Source organism: Euprymna scolopes, chromosome 6 (genome assembly GCF_053919585.1).
Source record: "Euprymna scolopes isolate OS-2025 chromosome 6, ASM5391958v1, whole genome shotgun sequence".
NCBI lineage: Eukaryota > Metazoa > Mollusca > Cephalopoda > Sepiida > Sepiolidae > Euprymna > Euprymna scolopes.
The window spans coordinates 3,387,834-3,405,000 of record NC_136487.1 but is presented as its reverse complement, the minus strand read 5'-3'; the positions used below and the strand labels follow the sequence as shown (position 1 = coordinate 3,405,000).

The 17,167-nt window shown below is 28.6% G+C and overlaps 1 protein-coding gene across 5 annotated transcripts in view; it reads right to left on the bottom strand.

Annotated features, from left to right (window-relative positions):
- Positions 1-17,167, bottom strand: part of LOC145277468 (pleckstrin homology domain-containing family G member 7-like) — an 817,656-nt gene that overhangs the window by 9,529 nt on the left and 790,960 nt on the right. For 3 of the 5 annotated variants that reach the window (XM_080128829.1, XM_080128831.1, XM_080128832.1), the window contains 4 exons: positions 16,413-16,501; positions 5,816-5,951; positions 2,810-2,907; positions 1-224 (listed from right to left, as the gene is read on the bottom strand). The exon at positions 1-224 is cut by the window's left edge and continues 111 nt beyond it. In XM_080128829.1, the coding sequence (XP_079984955.1) occupies positions 24-224; positions 2,810-2,907; positions 5,816-5,951; positions 16,413-16,501 (524 nt within the window). In that variant the 3' untranslated portion in view covers positions 1-23. The remainder of the gene's footprint in view (positions 225-2,809; positions 2,908-5,815; positions 5,952-16,412; positions 16,502-17,167) is intronic. The other 2 variants (XM_080128830.1, XM_080128833.1) reach the window with 1 other exon arrangement.

Below are 17,167 nucleotides of genomic sequence, written 5' to 3'. Positions count from 1 at the left end.
ATGTTGTATAGTTTTTTTTTCGATCAAAAATGAACACCATCCATTGATTTAGATTTAGGGTGACTGCATTTGAGAGAATTCCATTCGGGGAATTTCTCTGCCGATTGTTCCGATCGTAAAGAAGACGCTTCCATACTTGTTCGATCACTGTGATTGTCTTGATATGTTCCGTGCTTTTCGGCGTACTTTTCTTTCGCCTCCTTCATAGTCGTCACCCACTGATTCTGTTGCAATAGAAGAAAGGAAAGTCATCAAAATAGAATATAGAAAAAATATAAAAATGGATGCGGTGTATAGAAACAAAAGAAAACGTATGTCTCGATGTTACAGCAATGAAATAATAAAGTTATTATTTAGAAACCAATTCTTGCCATAGGAAGTTTAGAGTAATTTGTACATTCACTTGACAATTTAATAAACAGAAACAACGTAAACATTGAATTTAACTCGAAAATACTATTTAAAAACATGGATACATGAGCACAAAAAAATAGGTTGGATTTTAAAAGTTAAAACCAAAAAGCATTTAAGCTGACAAATCGAACTAACTAATTTGTTATTATGTAATTCGTAATTTCATAACGCATTTAGTTACTATTTTTCAAAAATTAATTACTTAATTCGACCTGATCGATCTGATTATAAAATCATCTAATAATATCACATAATAATAACAAAATAATAACACCTATTAAAAATCACTTAATATAAAGATAACTTAATAATAAAATCACATAATAATAACAAAATTAATAAAAATCATTTAATAATATCACCTAATAAAAATCACTTAATATAAAGATAACTTAATAATAAAATCACATAATAATAACAAAATAATATCACCTAATAAAAATCACTTAATAAAAATAATATCACCTCATAAAAATCACTTAATATAAAGATAACTCAATAATAATATCACATAATAATAACAAAATTAATAAAAATCATTTAATAATATCACCTAATAAAAATCACTTAATATAAAGATAACTTAATAATAAAATCACATAATAATAACAAAATTAATAAAAATCATTTAATAATATCACCTCATAAAAATCACTTAATATAAAGATAACTTAATAATAAAATCACATAATAATAACAAAATTAATAAAATCATCTAAAAATATTACCTAATAAAAATCACTTAATATAAAGATAACTTAATAATAAAATTACATAATAATAACAAAATTAATAAAAATCATTTAATAATATCAACTAATAAAAATCACTTAATATAAAGATAACTCAATAATAATATCACATAATAATAACAAAATTAATAAAAATCATTTAATAATATCACCTCATAAAAATCACTTAATATAAAGATAACTTAATAATAAAATCACATAATAATAACAAAATTAATAAAATCATCTAACAATATTACCTAATAAAAATCACTTAATATAAAGATAACTTAATAATAAAATTACATAATAATAACAAAATTAATAAAAATCATTTAATAATATCAACTAATAAAAATCACTTAATATAAAGATAACTCAATAATAATATCACATAATAATAACAAAATTAATAAAAATCATTTAATAATATCACCTAATAAAAATCACTTAATATAAAGATAACTTAATAATAAAATCACATAATAATAACAAAATTAATAAAAATCATTTAATAATATCACCTCATAAAAATCACTTAATATAAAGATAACTTAATAATAAAATCACATAATAATAACAAAATTAATAAAAATCATTTAATAATATCACCTAATAAAAATCACTTAATATAAAGATAACTTAATAATAAAATTACATAATAATAACAAAATTAATAAAAATCATTTAATAATATCACCTAATAAAAATCACTTAATATAAAGATAACTTAATAATAAAATCACATAATAATAACAAAATTAATAAAAATCATTTAATAATATCACCTAATAAAAATCACTTAATATAAAGATAACTTAATAATAAAATCACATAATAATAACAAAATTAATAAAAATCATTTAATAATATCCCCTAATAAAAATCACTTAATATAAAGATAACTTAATAATAAAATCACATAATAATAACAAAATTAATAAAAATCATTTAATAATATCACCTAATAAAAATCATTTAATATAAAGATAACTTAATAATAAAATCACATAATAATAACAAATTAATAAAATCATCTAATAACTAGCGGGACCTGTGGAAATTCCACAGAGGACTATTTCATATGCAACATATTGATGTTCGTATTCTATAGATGTCCAGCGTAAATGGAGATGCTCTGATATTGTTGTAGATTTTATATATAAAATCACGGCTCCGAACAGTGTTTATCAAACACAAACTCCATAAAAACACATGAACAAAAATATTTTTTATACTGGATCTAGTTTTATTCCCCCAGATAAATTTAGCCCAACAAATCCATGTTATTTAAAAAAAAGTATTTTTTAATTGTGGTATCAGTCCCTTTCTTTCACAAATTTATGTGTCTATTATTTACAAACTATTGGGTTTGTATAGTGTTTTGGTTGTGTCTATTCTATTACCTATCACCCCTTCTTTGTTGCTAGTATTATTATTTTTTTTATTTACATGCTTATTTACTTTTACCATCTCTATGATTATTAGTTAATAGATACATATGTATGTATATATATATATATATATATGTATATGTATATGAAATATGTATATATATATATGTATATATTGAGTGAGACAGATAGATAAGTAGATAGATGAATAGAGAAAGAAAGAGAGAGGGAGATTGAAATAGGAAAGTAAATTAAATAGGTGGAACTCACCTTAGCTGATTCGCTATTTGTCTGTAATGTATACACGCCAATGACTTGCTGAAATCGGCTTATATGAAGTAACATAAATGTGTTTTTCAAACCACACGCTGTGAAAGATATGAAGGTAAAAATATATTTTCATATTTCCAACAAATAACATAAATACAACAAATCCTATTTTAATTTAACTTCATTGGTGATTTTCCGAATATTTTTGCAATGTGTTTATAGACGGACGTATTAACTATGCAACATTAACTATTTTGAAGAGAACAAGATAGAATTCAAGTTTAAACGTTAACAATTGTTTTCATCACGTGCATCTGTTTAATCCAATTTATTTTGCTCTACATTTCCCAACAAGGGAGCTAATGATAGAAAGAATTATATACAGTTTGCCAACATATACATATTTTACATCTTATAAAAAAATTACAAAAAAAAAGAACGAAGCAAATATCAAGAAATTTTCATTGTAAAATACCTCAGTAAATACCATGAATTACTAAAAGCGTAGCATATATATATGAAGCTTGTATTCAATATATATATATATATATATATATATATATATATATATATATATATATATATATATATATATATAAAGGTTGTATTCAATATATATATATATATATATATATATATAAAGCTTGTATTCAATATATATATATATATATATAAAACTTGTATTCTACTACATTATAATATATATATATGAAGCGAAGCTTGTATTTTCTCTCTCTCTCTCTCTCTCTCTCTATATATATATATATATATATATATATATATATATATATATATATATGTATATATATATAAAATGGGTTAATAAATTCCAACGAAAGAAAGATGGATATTTAAATAAGGGAGTAGTCACCAACAATGGGTATTTTTAACATTATTTTATTATTCCGTGTCTTGATTTTTCATTGAGAATTATGTTTGGATCATTGTAATAATGTTTTTAAGTCATTGAAATCGTTTACGCGCGTTTCAGACGGTCTGTGATGCGTCCTCGTCAGAAATTATTTTCAAATTTTGAAAATATATAACTCATATTTTGTGATTATGTTCCAAAAAGTTACAACACTAACAATATTAAACAATGTCAACATATATTTTATACATGAAATCTATTTTCTATTTTACAACAGAAAACTCAACAAATTCACAATTTTTCTCCATCATCATATACAGTCTTTATCACGATAACATAACCGATGTCAGATGGTCGGGTAAAAATTAAATATTTTCAATTGATTCGAAACTTTGTATTTTTTTTTTCGAACAACCTAATAGTTCAAACAGATAATGAAATATAACTTTGGATAACATTTGAACAATGAACGAAGAGAACTGTTGCTGAAGTAGCCCAACATACTGTATTTCCATCAGACCAGAGATACGTTGGTGAACATATACTACAATGTAAAGTAAATATGATACAAAGTAAGTTTATATTATATTTAGGTATATAGCTCATCCAACTTTTTTGTTTTATTTCGATTCGGTCGAATTTCTCAGAAACTAAGGTCCCTTCCTTTCCTGGGGCTAACAGATGAGATACAAAGATATTCGAATATTTCATCTCAAACATTGAGTTTGTAAAGAAGTTGATATTATTTCCTTCTCCCCAATCGACCATTTAAATGTTATAGTATACATTTCCTGTGGTCTTTTGATCTTACTAGATTTCAGGGAAAGCCTTCCATCTCGTCTGGTGGAGTATTCCGCTTTGTGCTGTTACTCGAGGTAACATATCTGGGAAAAAATGAATAATCCCTCTTAAAAAACAGTGTTGCTTAACCATACTGAGAGGATCTTATTTGGCCCGCGAATCCTAGGCGATTTGGAATATTTAGTTAGGATTTACTTGTAGGAAAAGTACCCTCACACCAGGTTGTCCTGACAAACTCCTGTACAGGGATACCTTAGACAGTCCATGACAGTGTCTAGTAGATATTTAATTTCTCATCAGTAGGCGTTCCAGTTTTTCCCTATTATTCCATCATTATGTGTCTTTATTTGCTGCAGTTTGTGCCGATCCGATATACCTCTGCATTATAATGCCTTCTATAAATGATCTTTTTATACAAGACCGCCTTCTATAAATGGCCTTTTTATTCACACTAAACAATGCTTCAAGCAAACTACATTAACCCATTGAAAAATGACTATGTTTTAAACTCGTAATTAGCGTCCATAGTTTAAATGTTTGGAATGTCACCTGCCGAATGTTTCTAAACGAAAGTTGCTGTAATGTCAAATTCTAATTAAACATTTTTTAGCAAAGGTAACGCTGAGAAAAGCAAGACATTTCTTTTGGCTTAATTTTGCCATTTTCGTAAAGCTTCGTTAGACTTTATATTTATAATCGATATTTCTGACAATTGCATTTGTCTATTTTTTTAGTTGGAAGTTGTTTCGAGTAGTTTTTATTTTCATCTAATCAATCCTTTCATTAGTGGGAGAATCTACCGAATTATGTTTTACTAGTCCGATAACATTAATAAATAGTCATCATTTTATCATCAGAACAATAAAGATATTAAAGAAAATCTTTTTCCAGATAGTGACATTTTTTTTATTCCAATACCATAAAATTTCCGATTTTTCCTATTCCCGATTCCGATTTCGATTAATCGTCCCAACACTACGTCTCATGATATTTATCATTATTCAATTGTAAATATATCTATCTCATTGAACTATATTTCCAAGGGTGTTCTAGCGTTGATAGGAGTTGACTCAATCTTTTCAAGACGTCTACTAGAAGGCAATGCCAAAATCAACGTCATCACTTGGACGCTTATGGTCACAATTGCTTCTGATCGATTTATCCCTTATACTGGACTTAAAACCTTTTCACGTATATCTAGTCAGAATATATCTCTTTACACTTGAGACATGAAAATTATAATTGTTTGTATATTGAAGGGAAGATGAAATAATTTAAAAAGGTTTTGTTTCTTTTACGAACATGAAAACAATTGAGGTTTTTTTTTTACTTACATATTGCTTCAGATGTCGTCAGATCATGCATAATCAAACGGTCTAAGGCGATTGGTTGTCTGTATACTGTGAATGTCCCGCGATCCAGAGTCGAAGCCAGATTTTGTCGTTGACTTATTTCCCCCGTTGATTGCCTCTAGAAATTAATTGAAAAAAAATATTTATAGGGAGTGACTCAAAAGGACGAGAAACTTTTACAATCCAATAAAACCAAGCGTGATCGAAGAAAATTTATTTATTTATTTATTAAAGCCTTAAAGCATGCTATTAAAGAAACAATGATGGAATTTTTTATTTATTTATGTGTTTAAGTGTAGGTTTTATTTTATTGATAATTTATTAACGGATATGAAAAATTCACAGATAAATTTAAATATATAGATACGATATGCTTTTTAATTAGACGTTTTATAATTTTCAACAACTTTCTTTTATTTTGAAATATTAGCAGTATTTCAATCATTAGTCTACCTCATCACTTACAGCCTCAACGATATTTAATTTTAATATAATAAATATTATAGTTAACAATAAGAAATTTTGTTACCATGATAAAATCTTGAGAACGGTTATTCTAAAATGCTAATTCCATAAAAATGTAGAATAGTTCTATTATTTTAAAGTGTAAATATAGAAAGTTTTATGATTTAAGTTGTTAACATCATAAAAATTGTTGACATCATAAAAATTATTGACATCATAAAATTTTTTTGACATCATAAAAATTATTGATATCATAAAAATTGTTGACATCATAAAAATTGTTGACATCATAAAAATTGTTGACATCATAAAATTATTGACATCATAAAAATTGTTGGCATCATAAAAATTATTGACATCATAAAAATTGTTGACATCATAAAAATTAGTGATATCATAACAATTATTGACATCATTATAATTATTGACATCATAAAAATTGTTGATATCATAAACATTGTTGCCATCATAAAAATTATTGACATCATAAAATTATTGACATCATAAAAATTATTGACACCATAAAAATTGTTAACATCATAAAAAGTGTTGACATCATAAAAATTATTGACATCATAAAAATTGTGAACATGATAAAAATTGTTAACATCACAAAATTATTGACATCATAAAAATTGTTGACATCATAAAAATTGTTAACATCATAAAATTATTGACATCATAAAATTATTGACATCATAAAAATTATTGACATCATAAAAATCATTGACACCATAAAAATTGTTGGCATCATAAAAATTATTGACATCATAAAATTATTGACATCATAAAAATTGTTAACATCATAAAAATTATTGACATCATAAAACATAAAACATCAGATCGTTATAACTAAATGACATGATAGACTGTTTAAGATATAAAACATAAACTGGTAGGATGGTCCTTGTTATAAATAGTTTACAACACAGAAATATAAAAAAAATAAATTCTAAATTGTTATGTTATTAAATATAGGACAATACTGCTCCAAATGTTTAACGCTTTAAAATATCGAATAGTTCATTGTTCCTAATTGTTTACATCATAAGCTAATTGTTATGGAGTCCATCACATGAACAGCGCGATCAGTGTGGGATGGCGTTGAGTGCGATGAGGTTCAAAGATGAAGACTCATCAAACCCAACGGTACCACTCTGACGTATTTTGGACGCGTTGGTTTGCAGGTGCATCCAGCCGGAGATTACCCACATTCACCCCATCCCAAAATATAAAAAATAAGGGAGCACGTGCGTTTTCAAAACAGTGCACAGTCTAGAGAGTTCGACAGTCTATATTCTAGAGTCTAGAGTTAACAGAGAATTTAAGAGAGTTCTTGAATAAGACCAGAATCTTGGCTCAAGATGAGAAAACGAAAAAAGAAGCAAACAGATCTGAATCGATTCAGCGATGCAGTGGCCCTGATGGAATCCAAAAAAAGAATTTCTCTAAATAATAAAATCAAGTTGTGCTTTTTTTTTGGGGGGGGGGGCAGGCATAAATCGTGACGAGCGGGCACCATCCAAGAACGAAAAAAGGTACGTGTCTTAAGATCTTATATGTCACACACACACACACACACACACACACACACACACACACACACACACACACACACACACACACACACACACACCTATGACTGCAGACATACATGTATACACACAGAATACAGTCACAGCCATGTCACAAATATATAGACACCACATACACAAGATTATACATACACCTAATCTCATCTCCTCACAACAGATTAGTATATCAATTGATGCACTGCGTCACACACATATATCGCCACATAAATGTACTTTCTTAACATGTGAACGTGTACATTTTATACTCATCTAAAAATAGGATCTGTTCATTCGACCTGTATCTGAAGTAACGAAAATGCATTTTCAAACTAGCGTTTGACAGATGCACGAACAGAATAGCAGAACAAACTCATAATACAGCTCCAAGTTGTATTTGTCAAACACTCCACAAAAGATTGTGAAGTATAAACTTTTAATTGTTTCGTAATTGTGTGATTGCGTTAATTGATGGCATAGCGGCATGCGGGTTTAATTAATGGAAAATTGAAAACGGGCGCATAGACTTATGGAGACACAGACAGTCATATCTCATGAAAATATCTCATCTAAACATTTATTATTCATTTACTAGTTTCCACATGAATGTTTACATGTGACTCTCTCTGGCAATAGTAGATGGTGTTCCCTGCCGTCTCTGTGAGCACCTCGTGAATTCCAGTATTCCTCGCTTCATTCGATATTACAAATCATCTTGTCTTCTTGACATAACTATTCACCGTTGTTTTTAAACTACCAAAGCGAGTTGAGTTACAAGCGTCCTCCCATGATTCCAATACTCACCCTGCCCCTCACATCGAGGTATGGATCATGCTTATACAAAGCATTATCAATGATTCATCCCTAACATTAACAAGGTGTGTGCCCTAAATTCCGTAGTTTGAATTGCAATGAGCTTCCCTAATGTTTCATTTCTCTTCGCACCTTTCCAATGGAAGTCTGCTTTGTGATCTCTCTTTTCGGCCTTTTCATCCTCCTCACCCTTTGATACAGTTTTGTGTAGTACTAACTGAACATGGTGTCACCACATGTGTGTGTGTAGGTATGTGAATGTATTTTCTGTGTATGTGTAAGAGATGTAGTTTATTGGATTTCTGTGCGTTCTCACTTCCCTTTGCTCATGCGATGGCTTTTCTTTATACTTTTTCTACTTAAATTCCTCTTTCGATCGTTGTCCTTCGTTGGTAAATTTGTTACTCGTATTCACCCCCCAAAAAATGGCACAGTTCCCCTAGTATGTATGGTGCTACAATTTGGGACCATATTTATAAGGACACTAATGAATTGAGCAGCGAGATGTCTGTTCACATTAAACTTGAACTTCTGCATGTCAGTAAAATCAGAGAAGTAGAAAAATGGGAGAGAATTCCAAAGTCTAGCATTTCAAGGGGAGAACTATAGAAGTCTTTTCGGCATTTAGAGATCTCTACAGTGTAGGGATGAAAATTTGTTGCTTGACGGGTTAATCGGAGGTATTTATGTCAAGAGACACAGATGCTATAAGTTTGGTTATGTTAGTTGCTTTTGCATTCAATGATTTTTCATGAGATTTCCGTTGTTTTTATCACTAATGTTTGTTGTATTGTGTCCGGCGTTTATTTAATTGCAATTTCTCATAGTTTTTCCTTTTGTTTTCGAAACTGTTACCATACATCTTTCAGTATGACTATTTTATCTATATTTTTTCTAAATTTAACTATTAAAAAGGAAACTACACAGGATAATTATAGTATTTAAACAACAAAACTACTAAAATTAACACCAGTTAAATACAATGTACGATAATTTGTATAATGCGTTATTAACTACGTATATTTAGCTTTATTTATGCATTCAGGTAATTATAGCGAACATGTTCTTAATGTTATCGACTAGTTTGAAACCCGCCGTTGCCCGGTCGTACAATACGCTTAAAAATGATATTTTATTTTATGCAAATTGCGTAATGTAATATCATAGAATCAATTCTCTATTTAATATTATATATTACGATGAACCTAGTAGGAAGGAACCCAACACACACACACACACAAATTGACTTTTATATAACAGAAGAGATTAGTAATCTATCCAGAAAGTCTGTTTAAAAATGCTGTTATCTTATTATTAAAAAATGATGAGGTTTATAAATCTCGTTTTGAAATTAGATTTGATAAACACTTTCAGACCATAGAAAACTATTTTTAAAATGTAAAAAATAGTTGGAAATCTTATTACTTATTTCGAAAATTAAAATGAAACCATTCGTATTTTTTATTTCTCTATTAGTCGTAATATTTTCTTTTTTTAAATTAATATTGACGCTAGATATCTAGCTGGCTATCTAGCTATCTATCTAGCTGGCTACTATTATATAATTTTGTATGTGTGTTTCTTCCTCATATGGTAAAAAATGGCCGAGCCTATCTTTGGCAAATTTTACACAAAGATAATTTATATGTCTGGCAGTGATTTTAAATATGTTTTGTACAGAAATCCATCCGATAAGTATCGAAAATCGAAAAAAATCCGATCTTAAAAAAATATTTTCTCTTATAAACAAAAAAGATGAATTTTACAGGGGATTATTTTAAGTTATACCGATCAGGAAAATAATAAAATTACAGAAAATCATTTTCGAAAATCGAAAAAAAAAAAACCCTGACCTTTAAAATAGTCTTTCTCCCTCATAAACAAAAAAGATGAATATTTACAGGGAAATATTTTGTGTTACACCGACCAAGGGAAATAATAAAATCTCAGCAAATCATTTCTTCTTAAAAAGGAAAAAAACAAACAGATTCATTATCAGATATAACGTAGTGCTAGAGCATTCGACTACAGATTGAATGATCCGCTGGTAAAACCCGAGGGAACTTCGCCATTTTATTTTAAGTTTTCTGATTAATGAATTTTACGGTGCCAATCACCGCAATTATTTCTTCGTTTGCATATTTTAAAACTAAATATTAATAAGATGGGACTTTTCAAGGGCATTCATCGCCAAGCCAAAATATCAGCTGACGTGATATAATAAACAAACACAGACGAGATTTGATGAACAACATTATCATTATCATTTATTTATTTTTACGTAATAGTCGCCCAGGTAAAATATTTCTCGTAATATAAAATAATCAGTAGATGATCGATTCTATAATAATGCATATGCAATCTGCATAAATAAAAATATAATGTGTTAGCGTATTGTATGACAGGCCAATGCCAGGGAGGGGGGTTCTACCTATATATATATATATATATATATATATATATATATATATATATATATATATATATAGCTAGAACCCCCTCCCCCTTATTTTTATATTTAACTTTATCATTTTTTTTCTCTCTCTCCTTTTTCTTCCTAGATCTTTTTTATTTATAGTTATGTCTCGGAAGTAGAGTGAAAAGCACATCTTATTTTTCTTTTATTAATATTATTTTTTTCTTGTACACATGTTTGTGAATTATTCCATGAATTTCTGCCTTTGGATTATTATGGACCATCTTCTTCCAATTACGGGATATCTTTGGATTTTACTTGTACAAAATGGAAATTCTTTTAACTTTCTTGAAGTTTTACATTTGGATTTTACCGTCACTGGATTTTTTTATCTTCCACCAGACTATCCATTCATGTGTAATCACCTTTTTCTTTACCATATTTCCTCTGCTTAACTTATTTTGTTTCCAAGTAAGATCTTTGACTTACTTGTTGTTTCATCAAATACTTCTGCATGCAAAATCCGATCCCGCATTTTGCTAATTCCTACCTTCTGATGAGAAGGAGAATATTTCTTCGAAACTCCGCGGATTAAGGACTATCCATTTATCTAGTGTTTCCTTTTCAGATTAAATATGTTTTTAACTCATTTCAAAGTGTTTTTAACATATTTTATTAACTGTTTGCTCATATATATATATATATATATATATATATATATATATATATATATATATATATATATATATATAAAGAAAGGTGCATGTGAACAAATGTTTCCTGTGAATGTTTAACATATGTTTGTACGCCGATAAGAAAAGTCAGAGAAGGCACTGGCAACGTTAAAAGACGATGCTCTAATGTTTGCATCTTGGCATCACAGGAAGTTCGAAGACACCGGCGTGATAATAAATAAATAATAATAATAATAATAAAAACTAAGCATACGAAGGGTTCTACTAAGTAAACACGATGCCTAGTTAGGAAGGATTCTCATCTGGAATAGGGCTTATCTGTAAACTAAAACAATTCAATCGAGCTTTCGTTGCTTGAAAATTTCTCGAATTAAACAACTGGTTAATATTTGCGAATATTCCGGTTGCTTAGTAGCATAATTATCATAGATCATTGCAGCATTCTTTGACACCCTCATATATATATATATATATATATACATATATATATATATATATATATATATATATATATATATATATATATATGACGAAATAAAAGTACGCAGTAATATATATATAGATCTATTCATTTATTCAATAAGAATATACATCAGTGGGGGTGTAGGTAAGTGAGAACTCTTTATACCATAATATTTCGAAGACTAATGCTTTACACCAGAAGAGGAGAGAAGATGCTAGGTAACATAATAGGGATGTGACGTCTAGCGATAGTTACATTTAGAGCGAAATAAAATATAGAGGCTGCTTAATGGAACTAAATCGATCTTTGTAATATAGGATGAGTATAGTTTTTTTTATTATATAATGCAGGTAGGTATATGGCGCGTATATATATATTTAATAGCACAGAAGTTCAGAAAAAAAAAGTTTTTCTTTGTAATCGAGCACTTTGTTGGAATTCTTTCCCCCAAAAACAGTAAACAAATATGTATGTATATATATATATATATATATATATATATATATATATATATATATATATATATATATATATATATATATATAATAAATTCCACAGCCAAACAACGTCGCAGCCCACAAGAGCCATGACAGTCAAAGAACCGGAAGTCCAAGACTCGAGTTTCGCCCTCATTTTGGGGTCGTCATTTAGACACATCCGAACTCAGGATTCGAAACCCGAGCCTCTTGCATGCAAGGCAAGCACTCTACCAACTGAGCATGCTTGCTCTACTTTGTATTAAGCACTCTTAATATATATATATATATATATTAAGAGTGCTTAATACAAAGTAGAGCAAGATATATTTTTCTTTGTTTTCGCATAAACATTTAAGTATTTTTACACAATCATAATTATATTTCAATTAACTAGTTATGAATAACTAGAGATTTCATCAAGGGATTTTGGTTTTGCAAAGATGTCAGTCCTTAATGGATCGTAGAAAAAGATCACAGAAGTTCTTGTCGGGAGAGCAGTCGCATGATATTTAAAATCAAAATAAAATAAAATTAAAAATAGCGACGCTTATTGAGCGAAAAAGAAAAATATCAGACGAAGGAATGAGACACGGAACAAAGTATAAAACAAAAAGAAATTTGCAATGTATAATAAATAGACAGGTGTAGCGTGGTGGTAAAATGAAGAAGGAGTGACAGAGAAAGAGTTGATAGTTTCAAAGTTATGAGTGTACGCAAAAGAGGGAGATATAATTATAATTAACATTAAACTTGTCAGAGAGATGACTTATACGACTTGACGAGACACCAACTTTAGCGGAAATACTTTGACTAAGAATATTCCCAACGTTACCCGGTAATAAATGTAATGTTAAATTATCTTATAAAATTAAGTAATAAAATTGAAAGGAACTGAGACATGTGCATGCGAGTATTATGGTTTTTTTCTAAACATTTCAATTTTTGTAAAAAATACTCAGCCTGAGATCGAAACAAAAACCTAAAAACCAGCGAGTCAAGTACGATAACCATTAAACAATCTTGCTACGATCATTAACAGTGTTGTTTAAAGCTCGTAAAACAGTTGACAAACAGATAAAAATCCAATGACGCTCAAGGACCAATTTTTCAATTTTGACCCTTAAGCAGCCATTTTTATCAGATAAAACCGATTAAAAAGTGTTGCATATGTCCGAATATTTATATAACAAATTTCAAGTGTGTAGATCAAGAATTTGTTGAGTATATACGTTGAGAAGTATCATCGCACGCACACATTTTCACTTTCATAGATATATAAATTTTATATAAATTGTTGTGTCAGGCTGGGTTATATTTGGACTAGAGATGTACATTGAAATAAGTGTATAAAATATTTTATTTGCGAGTGAAAAATTGTTATGTAAAAATTGAAATATCATTTCATTTAATTAATATTATGATGTATAATATAATAAAGTATGGCGTTTATTTAATATAATATTTTTATGGGAAAGATTTAAGAATTGAATGATTAATAATTTAAGATTTGAATTAATATTAAAAATATTTCAACTTTAAAAATAAAGTGAGGAAGAATTGTGTCGACATCAGAATGGCAGAGTAATTCCTCGGCTAATATGTAGAGAAACAAAATAAAATAGAAATAATAATATAAATATCCATACATATTTACGCATAAAATTCATATATATATATATATATATATATATATATATATATATATATATATATATATATACACAAATATACATAATACACACATATATGCATGCATATCTACACATCAGTACACATCTCGATACAAATTGCGAACAAGAATACAAATAAAATCATTGTATTAAAGTGGATGTATACACTTATATATATATATATATATATATATATATATATATATATATATATATATATATATATATAACATAGAAAATATGCTAGTAAATGCATACAAATAACATAAACTTACATATTAAATACAACAAAAATGTAATAATAAAGAAAGCAATTTTCAAAATTTTCATACTATTCTTATACTAAACTAATAACGGCCATGTGCATACAATAACTACAAGATCAAATAATAAACTAATAAAGTACAAAGACAAAACTTGTACATTAAGTGATGTTCTGATTTTGTGTGTGAATAACGCGATAAACGCGGTATCGGCTTACACCAACTTGCTTGTGTTCAAGTTAAGTGCATAGAAGTGGAAAGTCTAAGACTGACAGGCATCAAACTTGTTGATTCGGTTGAAGATCGCAAGTGCATGTTAAGTGCAAGTTATGTTGACAAGTTTGTCACCCAACACCACACCTCAATATATAAGGGAGACACACGTGAATTTTTCGGTAATTGTAATCAGTTGGACTAGAATCAGAGTCAGTCAGAATAAGTGAGTCTTGCATTCAAGATTAGGAAACGAAGAAGAGATCTGAACTGATTCAGCGATGTAGAGGTCCTGCAAAGAACGATGAAAATTCTGAATAAAAGCTGTCTACAAATAAAAATATACAAGTCGTGTTTTAAGAGTAGACATGATTTAATTTCCAGATTGAAGGCAACCGTCGGATGGGCACCGACCGAGGAAAGGAGAAAAGGTACGCGTCTTAAGATGTATTTATAGATACATATACATACATATATGTATGTGGCACACACATACATAACTGTACATAATGTACAATATACATATCACCTTATATAGACAGCGGAGAAAAATATATACACCTCTCCATCTATATAACACTGATACAATTAAGCATTGAATGTAAGAGTGATGAGCTAACGTGGATAATGAAATTTAAACTATTATTATATAATAATGTTAACAAAATGAATATAAAAAAACAAAAAAAAATCAAATTTTGTTTTCATTTCTATTTCACTTCAAACAAGGTACAGTACAACTTGTATTTAAGGTGGGGCTACTATTTGGGACATAAGAATTGAATGGCCAAGCTCCAACCTCCATCGCTGCTATGTTGCATTCCTGTGAATGTTTTACGTATAGTTTAATGAAATTTTTTTACATTTATTTGTTATTTTAATTTTTATTAGTTGTTGTTTCACGCCATTTCGGCCAACTACTTATCTGGCCTTCGTCAGGTGGTAACCACGACGGGATAGTAACTGCGAATGTGTAAACTGCATTCTCAGCAATAACTGCCTTCGGTAGTTGTGGCCAAGTAAGTCTCTGGCCGGCTTTGTGTAGAATTGAAACCGCTATCTTCAGACAATGCGCAACTTGAACCGTAGAGATTTAATGCCTCTATCCACTGTGCCATGGGCCACAAAGGGCGATCAAAGCAGCATTTTTTTTTGTCTTATAAATCCATGTTTTTATCTTCTATGGAATAATATAAAAGGAATGTTATCTACTAAACTCGTTGTCCTGACTAACTTGATAAACAGCAAAAAATACCCCTTGCTCTACTCTTAAGGTCGATAGATGCCAGAAAACCTGCTACTAAAGTTTCCTCTTAGACTACTAGACTTTAGAATTCCCTCCCTGTTTCCTGCTTCCTTGACTATACTAACAGGCAAAAGTTTAAATCTAATGTGAATAGACGTCTCGCTGCTCAACTCCTTACAGACACCTGCAGGACACGTTCGCAAATAATAACCCTTCTACGCCAAAGTGGTATTATTCTTTATTTGGAATGAAAAGAGTTTAAAAAAAGTTAGTGTAATGGCTTACCTGGTGTTTCCGTTGCGATTTTTTGTATTTTGTAATAATGACAATGTCGTCGAAAAGAAACACGTACGCATCCAACGTCTTCGTCGTTTCTGTAAAAAAAAAAAAAATAAAAACAACCGTATTAATTATTTCGTACCCACTATGATTAAGCCGATGTGCTCTCTGGCTTGCTCATATTTACTCTTTATCCAGTTAAGATGTATTTCAGAATTCGATGTTCTTGCTTAGTTTTGTGTTGCGTATGCTTATATTTTATCGGAATTATTTACGTCGCCAACATAAGACAATAAACACGTACGCAACGATATTGACTACAGGAAAAATGTTCACTCTCCTATTAAAATACATGTATAGATGGCTTGGTGTAAACCTCAACTGAAACGTAGTTGAACACTAAGTAGTGACACCGAAACCATGGAATGACCAACGAAGCAAATAAAAATTAATTTAAAAATAAATATTTAAAAATGAATATATTAATTTGAAAATACATATATTAATTTAAAAATGAATATATTAATTTGAAAATAAATGTATTAATTTGGACATAAATATATTGATTTGAAAATAGATATATTAATTTGAAAATAAATATATTAATTTAAAAATAAATATATTAATTTGGAAATAAACATATTAATTTGAAAATAAATATATTAATTTGAAGATAGATATATTAATTTGCAAATAAATATATTTGAAAATAAATACATTACTTTGAAATCAAATTTATAAATTTGATAATCAATCTATTA